Below are 20,072 nucleotides of genomic sequence, written 5' to 3'. Positions count from 1 at the left end.
TCGTTTTCATCTGCCTGCAGGGCAACTTTGCCCGGCTCAATATGCCATTCCTGGCTGCCAGAGCAAATGCAATCAAATGGGAGGAGGTAGGTTGCACCAAAGACGAAGGATCGGAATACATCCCACCTCGCAGGCGGCAATTGCATTGAAACTTATTTTTATTGACACTTTCTTGCAGTGCCGCCCCCTCAGTCTCTCAGCGCAGAAGTTCAACATTTGCATATCGGCCTCAATGGCCTTATTGAGTATCATTCGCAAAAGGGAGCCGCAGACCCACAAACACACTTGAATAAATCAGTCTGGCAAAAAGGGGGTCCTTTACACGCAGGATCTGGCTGAATCAGAATCAGAATCCAAGTATATATGCGACGGACACAAGTGGCTGTTAATATTTGCCACGGCAAAACGTTGATTGGTAATGAAGATTTCTGCTTGAATGAAATGAGTGCTCTTCCGACTTTAATTGCATTTAATTAACTTGAAATGAATAAAGCTGATTAAATGTAATATTCTATATACGAGTGTGTATTAAAAAGCATTTATTTCATTCATTGGAAAAACACAATTAAATCACAAAATATTCCAACCATGGCAATATATCACATGACAGCGACTTATTAAAGAGAGTAACTCCATATACGAAACTAAAGTTTCACAGTCACTTTTAAGGACCCTCCACAAACTATCAAATGCAGCAGCGCTCCTGATCGACACTTTAAGCTCTTTGTCTCTCCGTTAAAATGGATACTGTTGGCCATAAAAGTTTTCAATAAAGTTGCAGGCTTAAGCCTAATCGCAACGCCACCCGTAAGAACCACCCACTCGGACCCCACTCGGCAATTCATTCCGCCAACTGGACGCAGCTGCAATTCCGTGGCTCCTCTTTATGGCTGGCCACGCCCATCATTCCCAAACCCACTCACGCGTCCCGCCAACCGCCCTCTTTCACATATACCACACTTTATTGCCATCGCCATAAAATGCTGCAATGTCCAGGGCAATGTTTCATCGCGCAGGCATTGAGTGGGTTTGTGTTTGGGAATTCAAGACGATCCCTGCTGTTGACCAACGTCGGCAGAGGGAGAAATGTCGATATTAAAATGAAGCCAAGCCAGTTTCTTGGCTGACATAACTAAGCATCGGATCAGATGTGAGGAATTTATAAGTTTACAGAGGCACCTTTAAAAGAGTTTATTGGCAAACACAAAAGCACTTTGAACTTCAAATTGGTAGTATATTCTTCCCACTTAACTATTAGCTTGCCCATTTTCTGCGAGTGTAGTAGGGGACGGCTCACCTAAACTCCTCTTGACCGTGGCACGTGGCTTGCTGGAGCCGCTGTTCAACGTGACCGCAATGGTGGCCGTCGTCCTGGGCTTCTGCGGCCCCAGTGGCTTGGCAACTACGGGAAATGGCTTCTGCTGGCGTATCAGGTTCGGTTTCAGACACTGCATGTGATTCTGGTTGTGTGTCGGGGTTTGGGTTTGGGTTTGCGTCTCCCGGCTGCTGCTGCTGCTGCTGGTGCTGGTGGCACTGGGCAAAGCCGAGGTGGACACCGATGTGCTGGACCGTTTGTAGCCCTCGGTGAGGAAGGCTGGCGGCGGTGTGATGGGCGGTGCCGGGATGCACATGTGCTCATCCACCGGCGAACTGGCCGCCGTACTGGGCGCCGTAATGCATTCCCGTATCCTCAGGCCACCGGGCTTCAACTGATTACTGCTAGTACTGGAGCTGGTGCCGCTGGAGCCACTGTTAGTGTTGGTGGGCACACTTGTGGGCGGCGTGGTGGTCTCATTGCAGTAGAGCTCCAAGTGGTGTTTATCGCACCGCCGCCGTCGGCGGATGTTCGGCGCTATGGTCTTCATTTTGGCGCCATTCGGTGAGCCGTTGGGGTAACCATTGACCTGCTGGTTGAGGGACGGTACGCCGTCCTTGGAATTCAGGCGGATGTAGTGGACGCGGAAGATCCGCAGTTGCTGGTTGTTCTGCTGCTGTTGCTGCAGCTGTTGCTTTTGCTGCTGATGCTGCTGCAAGTACTCCTTGTACGTTTGCCGTCGCTGCTGTGGCAGCTGTTGCTGCAGTAGCTGCTGATGCTGTTGCTGATGCTGTTGCTGGTGTTGCTCCTGTTGCAGTAGCTGTTGCTGCTGCTGTTGTTGTTGCTGTTGCTGTGGCGGTTGCTGTTGCTGGTACTGCAGCATTTGTCTGACCAAAGTGAAGTAATGTTCTCTAAATTTCTTTCTCAGTCACTTGCTAGTTTTTATTTTTATTCTTATTTATTTCTTATTGCAGCATTTGTGAATTGTCAATTCAATTGAGTTTTATATATTGTTTTTGTCTCCAATAAATACTGTACTTGACTATGCAATGTTTGGTGGTTATATTGAAGTTTGCTCTGTTGTTCTTTTTATTTGCTTTTGTTTAATATTTAGGGTATTGTTTTTGTCTCCAACACGTACACACAGAATAAGCTTTGTATATTATTTATATTAAATATATAGAAAATAGTAACTTTTTATATATACTTTTTATAGGTTCATATATACTGCAAAAATATTAGCTATATGTGTGTAATATATATTTGTTTTCTGTTTAAAATGGAAGCTTTCAATTGCGGCGTTTTGTAACTTTGTTTGCTTTTATTTGTATAGTGTTGCTGTTTTTGTTGGTTTTGGCCTTTGTAATTAACAAATATTTATTTAGTTGACTTGGTTGAGCAGTTGGCTAATTGTTAATTCGCTTTTGTCACATTTAATTTAATCTTGAAGCCTTTGTATATATATATATTTACGTTGCTTATTGGTTTATGGTTTTAAAATAAGTTCACATTAAATGTAGTTTTGAAAGCCTCTTTAACGCTTGTCTTTTTGGGTGTCTGTATATAGATATTAATATATATTTGTCACGTATATAGTTTATAGTTTATGCATTGGTATTTGTAAACAACAACCGACCCGCGTAGTTGACTTTAATTTGATGCTTTTGTTAACCGTTTAATTATAGAGATTTTTAAAATCGTAGTAAGTTAGTTTGTAGTTCTAGTTTGATTCAGGAAACACAATCTGTTTTCGGCCTTAGTAACTGCCGTTTCAGTTTCAATTTCTGCCCTTCTGTAAAATATTTTAAATGTAAATAATGGGAAATCTTTTTTTCTATGTCAAGCGGAACTTTCTTTATGAGCTTTTCTTTTTCCCGTCTTCTCGACTTCTGAGTGTTTCTGTCACGCCCATTGAAATTGCTAATCAAACAAATGACTCGGGAGGTTTATCCACCCCAATATACTTTGTGGTGTTATGTAAATTTGTGTTTTCAAAAAAAGGAACGCCAAAAATTAATGGCATGGCAGCCGAAATGTTGGGGCAGGCTGATGGCAAAAAGTTGCCACTGATGCACAGTATTGGGTATTGAGTATTCAGTATTGAGGCATTGACGTGGCATATTGATAGCACTCGAACGTGACTGAAATATCGGAAATGTTTCGCAATTAAGAGTCGGGATGCGGAAAACAAAAAGGAGTGGGCAAATGGCGAGAGCGAATAATGTAATTTTGATGTTATTTGCGGTTTGATGGGGATTCAATTATGAGAAGCTCTCCATATGCTTTCCTCCTGGGGAGAAATGTGGCAAAATGTGGCAAACAGTGGCAAAATGGGGGAAAACAGCGAGACAAATGAGCCATGCAAGCCGAAAGAAATGTCCTGTCATCGCAGCACTTATCCTTATGGATAGAAGAAATCGTCGTTGCCAGCAAAAAGACAGGGGACAGAGAGTAGTAAAGTAGAAGAAAGCGAAAGTGAAATTCCAATTCCTATTTGAACGCAAGTTGCCAGCGTAATAAGCCAATCAATTCAGTGTCGGATGAACTGCTTCATTAATTTCACTTGCACCCGCAGATCCACAGAAAATGGAAGACTTATGGTACAACCACTCGCACATGGCACAAAAGTCACGTAAGCCCAATGGTTGGGTGGAGTACAGTGGGGTGGGGTGGAAAACTCGAAGGGACAGCCCTGCAAATAAGCCTGCTTAGCTAGCCCCTCCACAGTTATCCCTGTCTCCCTTTCGTCCCTCAAGGATACTTCAGCAAATGGCATCCATATCGATGGCCATTTGCTTCAGTTAACCCAGCTGGTCCGCCTTCGCCAACCCGGGGTATTATTATTTATGTATCCTGCAGATACACGGGTCAGCTTTCGCTCTCAGGTGCGTATTTTCTGTTTACGAAAAATACGCAAAACTTTACACTGTTCCAATAAGAACTAGAAACTAAATTATGTTGATCTCTGAATCCCTTTAGTGTGGTAAGACAAGGCATGTCGAGAAATCTTTTAATAGCATTTTGGAAGAAGCTAATATTATAGCAACAAAAAAAATCAACATTTATGTACTTAGCTATTTATTTTTCCTGTGCACGGAACAACATAACGAGCTAAAAGTCTGAAAAGTTGGGCTTAAGGCCAGTAAATTATAATTTGATTGGCCGCCTGCTGGATAATGACAAAGTTGGTGTATCAACATTTTCCACTTCAATTTACTTTTGGCCTTCTGCCTCCTTATCTCTCTATCTGCTAAACTCCCACTCATTCTAATTGCCAAACTTTTCGCATCCATGGAAATCCTCATGTGAATTGAATGAGTGTTTTCGGCTGCCGCCTTTTGTTTTCTTTACTTTAGTCTCAATCGAATTGAAATTTTCGGCAATTACTTTCTTAGTTGCAAATCAAACTTATAATAGCTTTTCCAATGGGCGTGGCTGGTTTGGTGTGTGTTGTTGTGAAACTGATACTCAAATATTTGCTCAAGTTAGTTTCGTCTTTGGCTAATACATTGCTATTGTATATGGCAAATTGCTTACAATTGTTTGAATTATTTCTGCTGATGGGATTAAAATAGTGGATAGTGGAAGAGCAATAAAGACGGCAATTAGCAGAAATTCAACCAATTAATTAAGCTGCCAGTGATATAGTAAGCTGTGAAAAGAGCTTAAATGGCTATTTGCTGGAAAACAATTTATTTATCACTTTAAAAACAAGCTTTATTTTCAAACTTTAAATTGATTTATTTATGTGCCGTTGATGACCATAAAGACCATCACTGTTTGCATTCAACTGAAACAATTGCATTCAATATTGAGCATTAAAAAAGGATCCGCTTTTTCATGTGTTCACCTAATTTAATCTTACAAATTACGTTTGCTCGCAAGCACACACAAAAATAGCAATATTTCCGTTTAAATTCGTTAAATAAAATGCATTTCGCACGCGCGCATTTAAATGCACATAAACATTTAGTGTCAACAATAACAAGAGTTAACAAGAAAACACCTTGACTTTGTATTTTGTATTTTGTGGGACAGCGCGGCAATGTCAATGCACTTTTTGTTTAATTTCAAAATTAATGGATCCACTTGGCTGCCAGATATGAATATGTATTTTTGCGACTGTCCGTATGCTCACGATTTTCAATTTCATTCGCGGCCAAAAATATTTATTTATGATTTTGTTGTTGAATTCTCTTAGCACATAAAAACGGCGCGCATAAATGGCGAAAGCATAAAGATTTTAAATTAACTTCGCGCACAAACACACCAAAACACTCGGCAATAAATGCGCTTAGCAGCTCATAAAAAAATTGGAAAATAGCTGAACATAAAAATTACCCAAATAACAACAGAAAGGTATCAAGGAAATTAGGGAAAAACTCAAAAGACGCGTTAATTATCCGCCTCGTATCACATCACAATTTGTTTGGCTTTTGTATTGATAAACATTTGTTGTGTGTCTCTTGTTTTATTCTTGTGGGTCGGAGATTATTGTTGAGATTTCTGCTTTTGCTGTCGAGTTGTATTCTAATTTTGGAATATATTTCAGAAAATCTTTTGTATTTTCGTTTCAGTTCCGACGGGCTCGAGTATTGCCAACAAACTGATGGCCCACGGAAGCCGTTCAAATGTTTTTCATGACATCGCAGCGCCGCGCGAAAAGCGACGAGCGACGAGCAGCGACCAAAACCACACAAGTCGTCGTCCAACCACCCAAGAATTTCGAGAATCGAGAATGGAGATTCGAGCCACCAGAGCCACCAGAGCAGCAGCAGCATCACCCACTGATAAGCGGCGCAGAGAGAGCTTTCCTGGTGGTTGAACCCACCAGCAAATGCCCACCATCCGGAGTTCTCTTCGTTGGCCAGAAGAGCCGCGTCCTGGCCACGTTGCTCTCTCAATTAGCTACGTTATACATTATAGTCGCATAAAGCAATTATTAATGACACCTTGCAATCCTTTTTGCCACTGCATAATTTAGCCGATGCGACAAAGTTTCGCAATAAAAACTGCACTTTTAGATGGGTGTTTGCATAATCCAATGACAAAGTTATGGAATAAGTAAGTTGGCTAAAAACTCCGACAGCCATATATCATTATACCGGTTACCTAACTATAGCAAACTTTTTAAGGCTCTTTGAAAATTCAGAAACGAAAGGGCTAACGTTAGACAGTCATGGTTGTAATTCATCAGTATTAGTGGGATTTAGAGGACATTAAAATACTTTCTTGCATTCATTTACAGAAACTTATGTAGTTCCCCTTTCTTCCAAAAGAATATTATAAGTCTATTACATTTCATTGTTATTCTTCTAGATTTTGTTAAATAATTGTATGAAAAACTAAATTTTAGAGAAAAACTGGTTTTATAATGTGACTTCCTAACTTAAAGACCAGAAAAAAGACGAGCATCACTGAGCACTTTGATTTGGCAAGAGCAGGAAAAGCTTTGCCAATTTCTCTTGGCCAGGAAAAGCGCTTTTCCTGCTCCCGCTGCATTTTCTCTTTCCCGCTCTCATTGGCTATTATTTTGGCAATGTGTGCGTGTGTTTTGTTTATTCCATGTTTGTTGCCCCGGCTCGAAGCCTGTTGTCCTGCCCACACCCCATTTTCCGCCCATTCTCCCCGCATTTTCCCTTCTGCTTCCTTTTCCATTTTCCCCTTCATTAATGCACGCCCACAGTCTGATTGAAATCATGGGGCAGGAGTTCTGCGGCTAGCCAGCAAGGAAAGTGGCAAATGCAGAACGAGGGGGTTTTTCGTGTGCGTCAATGCTGCAGTTGCAGTTGCAGTTGCCATGGTCACGGCCATATATTTATGCTGCTATTTGCCTGTTGCACATGCAACCAAAGGAAAGCCACAAGCCAAGCCAAATAATGTTACAGAATTTCCGCATTTAGCTCCCAGAATATCTGCCCCATCTCTTAAAAAGGCGCAAACAATGGGACCATGAATTTAATCAACATGGAGCGTGGCTGGATTTCCATAGAACGAAAACAAGTTGATGAATTATTGTAATTAAGTAAAAGAGAGCAAAAATGAGCCGGAAAGTGGAAAGTGCGGGAAAAGCAGGAGGCTGCGGCAAATTAATGCCGAATGGCATGCGGTAGACAAGCAGCAAATTGAAAGAGCCCAAGTCCAAGTCATTAACAGGCAACGAAACACACTTAACTATCGGGTATGCCCATGAAGGAAGAACTAAAGACACAATTCACAGTCGAATTAAATATACCCAAGTATACAGTTTTCTTTACTAAACTATCATAATAAAATTATGTACTTAAGAACATGTTGGAACATGTCCTTTTAAATGGATACTGGATTTCACATCCTTTCAGTATGAGATATCAGATTAATTTTTCTATCAGGTGCATTTCATTCGTGGGCTAACTCAACAGGACACCATTCAAGTTGCGGAAAAGTGAGGCAGAGATAACTTTCGCGTTGATGAGCAGACACTTCAAAGTAATAACTCGATGCCACTGAGCGCCGCCTTTCTCGTTTCCTGGCGCGTCCTTGGCAGTGTCCTTCTGCTCGTCCCTGTCCCTGTCCCTTTGGTCCTTTCACCATCAATGCCAGGCTCCATCATTGTCATCTGGCTGTGAGGAGCAAAAACCCACCATCCACAATAGTGACACACCGAAAAGGAAGTGTGCCTGCGCCCGTGCCCACAAGGTTAAACACTGGGTCTAAATATAAACCAGTGCCAGAATGATTTGAATTGAAATTCCCAGAATCTCCAAGGGAAAAACCGAAAGCTAATCAAGGCCAGGACCACCTCGAAGGTCCCTGGAGGGGAACATCCGACTTCATCTCGAATGCGCAACAAGGAGAAGGCTTCGCCTCAGATCGCAAAAATATGGGGCAAATCAAACCAATGTCAACTAGTTAGTATAGAAAACACAAGTTGACACGACTTTATGGATGCTACAGCCAAGCAATAGCTGCTATAGAAGCTAAGATATGTGAGACAGCCACGCAATGAATGCCAAGAAAGGCGAAAGAGACGGGTAGAGGTGGGCCGACAGAGATAGCCAGCTGGAACAACGAAAGAGATGGGGCAACTATGGCGGCGGGCGTCCTTCCCCTTTGTTGTGCTCATTGGCAAGAGGGGAAATGAAGGGTGGGAAAAGCGGCCAAAAGAAGGCCAAAAGGAAAAACACAACAAACAACAGATATCTGGTGAGGAATCACAAAAAGGATGGCTGCCAGCATCGAGCAAAATGCCAAGGAAAATGAAAAATAAATAGCAGAAAATGCAATTGAAATTTTTGGGCCGCAAACAAAACATCGAAGATAAACAACTGTTGGCCAAAACAAAAAAAAAGTAGCTTTAGTCGGCTTTAAGATATTTCTTTTAGATTGCCAAAGTATACATTCTACGCTGAAAAGTATTTAATAATAAGTACTTTGAACTATTCATCATTTTTTTGTAATTTATAAACCCTTCTGTAAAAAAGTTAGATTTTGTAAATATGTTTACAAATTTCTGCATTTATTTAGGTAAAAAAAAATAAAGGACAAATAGCAGAACGCAGCCCAGAAATTGCTTACATAATCACAAAAATACATAGTCAGCGTCGGGGAAAGAGAGAGCAGGACACGAATAGAAAGAGAGAGAGAGAGAGGGCGAGGGAGCCTTGGAGCCTGTGAACTTGGCTTTCAATGTTGTGTGACTTGAACTTGAATTCGCTTTTTGCCGACAAAACGGCACGTGCTGGGAAAATCGAAAAGCTTTTGGTTCTCTTAAAGTTTTCCCGCGCTCTCTTTCGAAAGTGGAAATGCTCCCTTTTGCATTAAAAATGCGAGTGACGCAAGTTATCAAAAATTTATCCGCCAACGGAGAAGAGCAACAGGAATAACAATGATGTGCCATTCTGCGCAAAAAAAAGAAGAAAAAACTATTTCAGGCCATAATATAGATTTTCTTTTTTCTTTCGAGGATGCAAACAGGTTGTTTGCTCGGTAGACAAAAGGCACTGGAGCAGTGTCCCCGATTTTATAGTAGTTTCTTTCACAGCTTGATTTTGGGGTTGAAAAAAGCGGCCGAAGAGAATTGGCCAAATTAAATTTTAATAATTAAATGCACACAAGGATGGAGGCACGTGCAAAATTTGCATGCCAAACTCGGTTAAGAACTCAGCTCAGTGAGCACATGCCGCTGCATAAATAAAATCGCTTTAAGGCGCCCACACACTCGACACACTCGACTCGAAATGACAATGGCAGGAATGAATCCTGAGTCCTGGCAAGTCCTGGATCCAGGATGTTCCCGCCAGGCAATGTCAACTTTGATTGAACGGACAGGACGGGCCGACAGGAATCCCTCCTCGATTGAGAGGACTCGTCCAACGAAAGCATTTGCATAAGACACAATGGTTGGTGGGGGAAAGTGCGGAAATGTGGAAAAGCGGATTGGAAAGTCGGCAGAGGAAATCATGTAAATCGCAAAGGACGCATTTATGCAGGCAAAAAAAGTCGTTAGGGAGCAAATCGGGAAGAGCTCTTCAGCAAAATCGATACAAATTATTATGAATTATTTTTCGTAATGGAACGCAGCGACTCAAGTCGTTAGCCCAAGGAGCATTTGAAATTTGCAAGCTACTTTGGCATATTTCATTTGCAAAATAATGAGAGCCTATTAGGCAGGATTAAAAGATATTTATACAATTTTTCAAGTTGTAATTAAATGATGTATTTGCTATTCATATTTATAGTTTGACCAAGTTTCAACTTCAGCCGTAGTATAAATTGATGAGAAAAATATGTAAATACATTTAATAGGAACCCTATCCTTTGTGGCTTTTAAATCAGGCGCACATTATGCGAGTTTAGATATACATAAATTTACTGAAATTCAATTCGCATTCCTATAAACCACAACGAAAACTGTTTCATATGCTCCTTCACATATTTATAAAGTCCCTACGCTAAACTGATCCCAGGAAATCTGCGTAAAATCCAAGAAAAGGCAGAGGAGGAATGGCTCAGATAAACTACTGAATCCTTGGGACCGTCGCACGTAATTCATTTTTATGAGCTGCCACAACTTGTTGGCTCTGGACAGTTTGGTTTTAGCCAACTTAACGAAAACAAATGATAATCATTTTGTTCGCCCGCAAAATGCAAATAGACCGAAAAACAAGTCGGCAACTTGGCTTCCCTTGGCTAAATAGATAAATAGAAAGTCCTGTCCTTCTCATGGCCAAGGTCGTCTACCTTTTTTGTTTTTGGGAACAGTGCCAAATTGCGACTCGGTTGCAGGAAAATATCCGCGAACAATGGCGAACAAAAGCGAAAGAATCACAGAGGAAATCCTGCAGACAGACGACAGCGACAATAAATATACTCGACTGCAGACAAGTCCAAGGATAAGCCATAATTAACTTGGGCCAACACAACATGTCGAAGCTGACTGAGAGCAGTGCAGCTTAAATTGAAATTGTCCTTCCAGGAAAATGAGAAAATAGTAAAATATAAATCATGCGGGGGAAAACCAGCAGGAAAGTTGGGATGTCTACGGAAAATTGTTGCACAAAAATGCGTTGTAATTGCCTAAATCAAATGGCCGTAATTTACGTTGACAAGGACGACATGGAGGCCCAACTACGCTTTTATTTATGCAAATCTCCCAGCACAGGATGTGTGCGTGTGCACGTGTATGTGCGAGTGTGTGTGTGTGAGTGTGTGTGAGTGTAGGTGGACAGTTGAGGGAGCTGCTGGCCAAAAATGTTCCATATTAGAATTATGCAAATAAGGCAGTCCACGTCGATGCAGGATTCAGATTCTGTTGAGAAAAAAAAAAAGGGGGAAGGAAGACGACTGTGTTTAGGTATGCCTAAATGTCCTTGGGCCCACATCCGATCGGAGTTTGTCGAGCGGCGAACAATGGCTGGCAATTTGAGGGACAAGTTTAAGCTGTTTGAAATGTTTAATTTGAACCAATTTCATTTCAAGTTGGCAACGAAAACTTTTGTTCGTCCGCCCAAACGCACCGACCTTTGGAAATTCGCTTGCACATGCTGCTAGTGGTAACAATGGCCAATTCTCAAGAAATTAAACAAGTTTTTCACGCCGTACATTTTTAATCTCAAGCTCAATTCTGCATTCTGGTTATCTTTTTTCTGAGTAGAGTAAAAGTCAGTTGCTTTATTACTTATTGTTTGGCAATGCTAATGCTTTAAGTCGATTCTTGACAACTGATGCCCATAAGTTAGCCAGAAACAATCAATAATCTACGATGACTCTTGAAATTGGTATATATATGTTTTAAAACATCCCCTTTATAACTCAAATGTCCCAAATTAGTTCCAGCTACATCGAACTACTCGAAGTGACTGTAATGTGACACATTAAGTGGCACGAATTGAATTTTCCCCGAAACCCGGGAATGCCTTTGATCAGCGACTCATCAGTTGGTAAAAAAAAAAACAGAAAAAAAGAAAGTAAAAATAAAAAATAATAATGTCAGGACAAGCCGCCGCCGCCGCATACGGAATACTTTAAAAGGAATTCCGAAGGTTCCTTCGCTCGGAGATATTTATGTATAAATTTTTTCCTTGCCTTTTTGGGAGGCGATGGGAAGGTGAAGGACATGGCATCGCATGTCCTTGCGCTTAGTGGCTCTATGTGTGTAATATAGAGCAGCAGATATCCGTTGCTACTTTTTCCCCCGTAAATCAACGGAGCTGGGGAAATCACTTAGGACCATGACGCTGCCCTGATAAGTTGGCGGTTTTTAAATTAATGGAGACGTTCGCCTTGCTCACGGTTTTTTTTTTTTTTTTTGCCCCCAGAAGGCTATTAAGTGGGTGTGCGGCTTCTAGATTTTACTGCATGCTTAGATTGCATTTTTTTGTAGTCCCAGACTTTTGATAATTCATGGCTTGAATTTTTAGCCATTCTAAGATTCTGAGAGCTCCATCTTAAATTTCAATTGATTGAACATGATTTGTGATAAGCGACATAAAAATTACACTTTATTAAACAAAGCCGACGACCCCAAAGTAAAAGCTTTCCCTCAAGCTTTTCCAATAAAATGGCCCTTAGCTGATTTTCCCACTCTATGAAGCTTTCGAAGCTTTTACCTGTTACTTCGCAGCTTATTAACATGTGCTGTTAACTAAGTTTTGGAAAATTCAAATCTTAAACATAGTAAAACTTACGCTATTGAAAACCTGGACGCAATTTTCTTGGGAAAACTCACCTGCAATGAAAGAAACAAAAATTTTATTATTCAAAAGTTGACAAGTCGGTGGAGAAAAAAATCAATACAGTAAAACGCACGCTGAAGTGCACTTAAGAAAGGTATTCACACTCACACACAATCACTGAGAGAAAATGGGTAAAAGTAATATTTAATTTCAAATTAAAAGTGGCACTTTATTCCGCATCAACTGCATTGCTATATCAACTGTATGGCTTATCATAGATATGTTTTCAATAACCCTATCTGGCACTATGTTTTTTTTAAGTTTCAGAAAGCATTTCAATGTTTAAACATTTTCTTCCTGCTTATATACACAAGAAGAGACATCTTTCTGAATCTTTTTGTTGCCGTTCAGTAGTCATCAAGTGGCCCCCCAGGCGACGAAAGGCGAACAAGCTGCGACGATGAAAAGAGGCTCAGCAGACCACTTAACCTTGATGATCGGCACACACCAGCTAAGCCCCGCCCACAAAACCAGCCCCCAAGTGCCACCCTTCGTTGGGGGGAAAGGGGTTTCTTTTTCACTCGTTTATTTCGCCTCAGTTACAATTCAAGTCATCAAGATTAATGCGACCCTGTCGCTGGCACGTTGTCAACGAGATAAATCGCAACAAATTTGCCCACACGGCGTATGTGTAACATTTGACTTAATTAAATCTCGGACTGTCGATGATAGTTGGACCACAGGCGAAAGACCAGAAAGTAGATCAACTCGAAGCCACTGATGAACGAGCAGCCAATGCAAATGCCCAGAACGCCGCCAACGTTTGCTTTTGGTTAAATAAATACATACAGTTTGTGCAAGTGTATTTCGGTTAAGCGTTGAACAAACTTACACAGCATTTGATACCAATGATAGAGTATGTTTGTTTTGTACAGTTGTCGATGTGGCATTTTAAATTTGAAAGTCAACTCACTTCTCCAAGGATGCAAATGCCCAAGGATTTGTTTGCTCAACCTGTAAAACAGTTGATTGCAGAGCGGCAAACATTGCGGACACTGAGCTGGTGACCAGTTTCCTGGGTTTGTTCAACAAGAATTAATTACCTTTAAGGAATTACATATATGAAATTCAAAACTCACTTTCTACCAGCTGCAGACATGTTATGTTCTCCAAAGTGCAATGCTTAAACTTTTGCGTACTTAACTCGAATGGATATGGCGCACACTGGCAATTAATTAGCGTGGCTTTTATTCTACACTCATGCAGGCACTTTTCCCTACTTTCACCCTCTTGAGGAAAATAGCAACCTCGCTTTTCTACGGCAAACTCGTTTAGTTGAGAATTTCCCTGAAGTTCCATAACTTCTATTTCCACAGCTGCCATTTCTCCAGGGTTAATACTAATTCTACCCTGCCAACTTGGAACATGTAAGATAAGGCCAGGAAAATTATCATTTAAAGGATATTCATCTACTTTTGAGGAATCCACAAAAAGTGAGAGCTCTCCAGTTAAATTACTCTTGCTTAAAGCACAACAATTTCCCTCCTTATAAGCTTTTAATGTAAATAGTTGCGAGCAATTGGTTGAAACATTATTCACTTTACACTTGAGTATTAAAGATTCACAAGCTGGTGTTAAACCCATTAAAAGTGAGGAAATATTCTTTATATCGAGTATAGGATTAATGTCATAAAAATCCTCTTCGTTTACAGAAAATGGATCAAAGTATCCAGACAGCAATGATAATTTGTTTAGCCAGTAATCCTGCGATTTGTTGTGAGAATTCACTAAATCCTGGGCAAAAGCTAACATATTCCTGCGACTAAACTTATAACCACTACATATTTTTAGCTCAGGAAAATGTATTTCCTCTTCGAAAGCCTTTAATTCCGAGAGATCTGTAATTGTTGAATAGCTGAGAAATTCCAGAATCATCGAGAACACTGCATAACTAGCGAAGAGAATGCCAAAACTAATAAACAAAAACCAGAAGATTCTTTGGATTCTGCGTTTTCTTATAAAGTAGAGCAGGCCGAAGCCGTTGAGACTTGTTTTTCGAAAATATTCAACCACCGTTTTATTGAAAGTTGTCACAAAGCGGGACAATTTGGCTGTACTGATGTGTCCTTCGATGTCTACAGGATATTTTATGGCCTTTCAGTGGGTAATTATGGTGTTGAGATACCAGATTATCCAGTGAAGATATCTACTCCAATTTCTCCAGCCAAATAAATAACATCAGATTATATTTAATTCAACAAGTGGGGGGCGTGGCTGAGTAGCCATTAATGGAAGTGGAAACTGTCGAGTATCGCAAGTCGAACATGCAACGACTGTCAAGTATAATTTACTACAATGTGTTGCAAGATACACGAAACACACACACACACACACACAGATACCGTCCAAGAACAGATACACACCCACACAAGGAAATTGAAAATATCACGCTAATGTGAAGAGTTGAAGGGTTAATGGGATTCAGTTGGGGAGTCCCATTTCCATTTTCAATGTAAACGATGATTGCCAAATTCTCTGAATGTTTACTTAGTGAATAATCGGCCAAGTATGTTAGGTAACTTAATTATATGCTTAAAATTGAAACTGAGTAAAGAGTCTTCTAGATCCTGGGAAAAGTTTTAAATCTTCTTTAAGTGCAACGAAAAGTATTCTATAAACTTTACTTCATACTCGTATGTCAGCTTAAATCTGCGGCACTTGTTACCATAACTAAGAATAGAACTAATCAGAAAAGTGTATATGCTTTTGTTGCCCGAAAGCAAGAAGTCTTCTCCAGCACACATGTCTCCTTCTCTTTCACTCCCCGTACACCCCTCTCTTTCGCACCACGATAAACCAACTGGGCAAACAAGTTGGAGAGCTAAGACGCAATGCGAACAAACAACAACATCTGTGGGATAAAACTAAATAAAAGTGAACAAATTCCAATAAGAAGCACAATCATACTCACACACACACACACTAGTGCACTTCGGCACACATACGTGCGGGATAGAGAAGAAGAAGAAGCATTCAAACAACCCACACACAATAATTTCCGGTTCAATTAAACGCTTGTTTATTTATTTATTTATACGTAGCTTCTACGGGTTTTCTCCCTAGGATCGGAGGGGTGGAGATGTGGAAAAGGGGGGATCGTTGTGTTTTCGATTTAATTGTGGGGGCCAAGACTTGAAAGAAGAAGAAAACGGGGCAGACGAATTTTCTCTAATTTGTTTATGAATGAACTTGGCCCACAGAAGAGGCAAACCGAAACATATGGCACAAAATGTCAAAGATAAAATGCGTTTTTTAATTAAATGTTTTGAGTAACATTGCTCTTTGAAAAGTTCAATGAATAGCTCACTATTAATTGGTATTAAGATTATATTAACCAAGCATTTCAGAATTAGCTATCATAACTAAATAGTAAACACCATAAAAATGTTTAATGCTGTTAAGAAAGTGGCAACCTTAGAGCCGATTAGCAAATTGGTTAAGAGCGAATCCGGAGGCGAAATTTATGCAGCTGAAGGCACGAAAATTGCTAAAGGAAGAAAGGGGTAGGGAAAGTGGAAAAGATAGAAGTGCTAGTGAAGGGGTGCAGGGGTTCAAGGGGCAGGAGGAAGGCAAGGGCAACTAACCGCAAAATGATTGCATACTTTAATGGGCGAAGCACTTAGGCAGCCTCCTTTCTCCGCTCTCACACACACACACTTAAACCCCCCCTCGAACCCATTCCGCACCCCTTTCTCCAACTTTCTCCATGGTTGTCTCGATTTCCTCGCTTCCGCTGTAAAATTGCATCTGTAAAAATAGCGCAAGAATTGAATAAAACTAACTGGAACAGAAAAAGGGGGCGGCAATGGGCGTGTGCAACGCATAAATGTGAAAGGTTAGACTAGCAATGCGTGTCAGGAATGCAAGAGAGCAAAAGAAAGAGAGAGAGGGAGAGAGAGAGCGGAGAAAGGGGCAAGAGAAAGCAGCGTGCAACGAAAGGGTTAAGTGCTTACTCATACTTTGTGGTTTATGGAATGCAAAAGCAAGGAACAGCTTACGGGGAGAATCCACAGCAATAAAGGTGGAGAAAGTGGTGGGGTTAAAAGGGGGCACTAGGAGCCAAAGGAGGCTGCCAAGTGCCCAAAGACATTCTCTGCCCTCGCAGGTCGCCGGAAATGTCCCAAACAAGATGCTTCGAGAATGCCAACCATTCACAGGGAATCTCAAATTCCAGGTGTTAAAAATAGAGTACAAATACACCAAATATTCAGGCACACATAAGTGAGTGGCAAGTATTTATGGGCCTTTCATAATGACAGAGTAAAATAGAAAGGAATATGGAATTAAAAATCTTTTAATTGTTTCAAATACAAATGTTTCTACTAACATCAAGTTCCGCCGATGAAATAAAGCTTGACTGACACTCAGGTCAAAGAGTGTAACCACAGAAGTAACCAAAGAGAGGGAACTAAACCACAGAGGTAACCAAAAAAGTGCACTTAACCTCTAAACAAATGAAGCCACCGCCTCGTTTACCTTCTATACCTTTCATATCCCAATCTAACCAGATAAACAAACTCAAGGACCCAAAAAGTCCTCAAACATGCACCCAGCAGTGAAAACAACAAGGAAACTGCAAAAGGAAACATCAAAATCACATTGCACTCAAAAAGGCAATCGTGTAATTTACACACAAAGACCAACAACAAAAAGTAGCGAAATCCACTGGAAAACCATAAAAGCAGACAAAAACAAAAAGTACACGGAAAAAAAGATCAAGATAATCGGGTTGCTATAAAAATGTTATAAATTGGTGTTAAGTGAATGTTAAGCACGAAAAGCTTAACAGAGAGGGAGAGAGAGAGAGCGGACAACAAGGATAAAGAGCGCGCAGGATGCAGAGCGCAGGCTCTCATTTTTTCCGTTTTTGTGACGTCGTCAGTGACGTTGCATAGAAAAATGCGAAACTGCGTGTGCAGCAGTATGCGAGAAGAACCGAAAAAGCGTGACAAAATAGGAAAAGCCTCAAGCTGCGATTCCTTTTTTTTCCGCCTGGGATTTTTCGTTTCCTTTGAGAGACGCCTAATGAGCGGAAGGAAAACCGAACGAGTAAGGTGGGAAAACTGTGGGCGGTGACAGGTTGACGATTGACGGTTGAGCGGCATTTTGTGGCAAGCGGATCTGACAGTTAACACAAAACTTTTTAAAAACTTTTCTTTAAATTAGTCAAGAACTTTTCATAACTCTTCTTTTCAACTTATATTTTTTTATAACTTTCAAAGATGACAGAGTTAATTGAGCTGAAACTCGTCGATTTTACATGAAATTCAACAACTTATTTATAAGTATCAATGATATTTTGAAAATATTATGCTACTTTGCATTCCTTTGCCTCCTAATTTACATTCTCATGTAGATTGTAGTTTGTAGTAGATGTAGTTATCGGCAAATAATAATAAAAATGTTAATAATATTTTGAAAAAACCATTTCTAGAGCATATTTTTGACACAAGTCTTGTGTCTAAACTATTTTTTCCAGTGTATGCAGTTTCGTATTTACACCGTCGTTTTTTTCCTACCTTTGAAACAAGCACAACCCATGATGTAGCCCATCATCAGCGTGGCTTTGATGTCGCCCTTCAAGCTGATTCGCTTGTCTCTCAATTAACTTCTTATCCTTTGATTTTCTAAGGTTGTTGGAGTAGTTGTTATTGGTGATTTAGTTGGAGTTGTTGATGTTCGGGTCTTGGGAAAGTGAACGACATCGGGAAAAGTGTGTGTTGTTGAAAATGGCAGTTATGGGAATACACTTAATCTTTCGCCGCTCTCTGCCTTCTCGGCCATGTATTATTTCGCACGCAATCTGGGTTTATGGGACCTTAGCGTCAGGTCTGATCACTCTTAACGGTTAACGGGAATTTATGCAATAAGCCCCGTGAAACTTTTATTTATTATTGCACACCGTACATCATTATTAACACAAGCACACAATGGCCTTGGGTTACACTTGACTTTATCACATATGCTAGTTGTTGATTGGTGTTTTGTTGTTGATTGGTGTTTTGTTGTTGTCTATAGCTAATAAAGCCTTTCGATTTGATTTCGCTTGACGTTTTCGCTTTTTATATTGATTATCACTTCAAATTGGTTTGGGTTTCTTATGTTGCCTTGCTGTTCGTCTTGCCTCTCTGATTGCTTTTCCTTATTTGACGCGCTGCTCTCGGAATTATCTCTGTGCGATGATTGTGGAAAATGTACCCATTCTCGATGATTTCACTCGTTGCTGTTTTTTTTTTTTTGTTGCTCTTTTTTCAGTTGTGCGTTTACATTTTATAATTTATTTTACTTGATTGTGCAGTTGTTGTGGTTTGGTGTTTGTTGTATTTTAATTTATAGTATCACAAAAGAGAATCTCTGACAGGCCAGCAGGAACCAATTAAAATTGTTATTAATAATTATGCGAAATTAATCATAAACATTTAAGGAAGCTGCAAACGCTTTTTGTGCTTTTATTTTGGTCTTCGGTTTGGAGAATATATTTCGGGGTTGATAAATGGGATGACTGTATGATGAAAGCGACTCGTAGTAGAGGGCATTTACTCGGGAAATGTATTTTTAGCAGGGAGATCAAAATGCGTCAAAGTGCCGAGAACAAATTGGTTATTAAATTGCCGGTGAATTGAATGTAATTGATTTCATTCCATTCATTAAAAGAATTTCAAGAACATGAACTTATAACTTTATTAATTTAAAATGTATTTGTATATACCACATATACAAAACGCAAATTATTGAGCACCTATCACGAACGCATCACTAAACACTATATCTTTATAATAAAGCGAGCCCGTAATGCAATCCATTAATCTTCTTAAGTTGAAATTTATGTTGTTGCATGCATAAATTGTGCTAATTTGCACATAATCTCTCCCATATTATCACAACACGAATAACAACACATTTTAATCGATTACAAAAATGCCCAATGAAAACATTTTACGCAACCAGCCTAGGCCACTCAAAAACACACCCACAGCCAATTTCACACACAGTTTAAACAGTTTAAGTTTCAGTGGGAACTTCAAATGGGCAATGCTACCCACTTGAAAGCCACTGGCCTGAATTGCGGCCATATTTGCTTAAACAAGCAGCCCATTGTCCATAAATAAAGGCAGACACAAACAAAAACACTAGCTGAGAAACTGTCAGTGGCCCAAATTGATAAAGATTATCCGAAAGCCAATGCGACAGGCACGGGCCGCTGCCAGAAATGAACAAATATAAAATATATACATACGTACGTATATATATGTATATACATACATTCATATACAAGAAAAACTGTGACTGCATTGATCAAAAATCCGCCAGCGAATATTCCAGTTTAAATTGAATTCAAGCTGAGGGTAATGGGACTTTATTCAATGGGAATTCTTCGAACAAATAAGCACCGCGAGAAGACAGAAATAAAAAGTGAGAAATAAAATACCGGAAGTTGCAGTGAGACAAATTTCTCGCCCGTCAATTGTTCATAATTAAACACACAGAGAACACACAGCAGCGAAGCGAAGCAAACATGGGAAATCAACGGACGACCACAT

At 40.2% G+C, this 20,072-nt stretch overlaps 2 protein-coding genes across 13 annotated transcripts in view; both read right to left on the bottom strand.

The window, feature by feature from the left end:
* Positions 1-20,072, bottom strand: part of LOC122618010 (protein nutcracker) — a 94,585-nt gene that overhangs the window by 25,901 nt on the left and 48,612 nt on the right. For 3 of the 12 annotated variants that reach the window (XM_043794132.1, XM_043794131.1, XM_043794133.1), the window contains exon 2: positions 18,051-18,885. The exons of 7 other annotated variants lie outside the window; for them this stretch is intronic. In XM_043794132.1, the coding sequence (XP_043650067.1) occupies positions 18,051-18,087 (37 nt within the window). In that variant the 5' untranslated portion in view covers positions 18,088-18,885. Of the gene's footprint in view, positions 1-1,297; positions 3,108-5,656; positions 5,809-18,050; positions 18,886-20,072 lie in introns of those variants that run through there. 2 more of the 12 variants (XM_043794130.1, XM_043794129.1) reach the window with 2 other exon arrangements.
* LOC122616350 (sodium channel protein Nach) lies at positions 13,179-16,239 on the bottom strand. Its single transcript, XM_043791778.1, has 4 exons — positions 16,207-16,239; positions 13,611-14,625; positions 13,364-13,546; positions 13,179-13,297 (listed from the first exon to the last, which is right to left on the bottom strand). Exons 1-4 carry the CDS (start codon positions 16,237-16,239, stop codon positions 13,179-13,181), a joined length of 1,350 nt encoding a protein of 449 aa, XP_043647713.1.

The sequence above is a fragment of the Drosophila teissieri genome, chromosome 3L (assembly GCF_016746235.2).
Source record: "Drosophila teissieri strain GT53w chromosome 3L, Prin_Dtei_1.1, whole genome shotgun sequence".
Classification (NCBI taxonomy): domain Eukaryota; kingdom Metazoa; phylum Arthropoda; class Insecta; order Diptera; family Drosophilidae; genus Drosophila; species Drosophila teissieri.
Note: the sequence above shows the minus strand (reverse complement) of the source record. Positions and strands in the feature narration are given on the sequence as shown.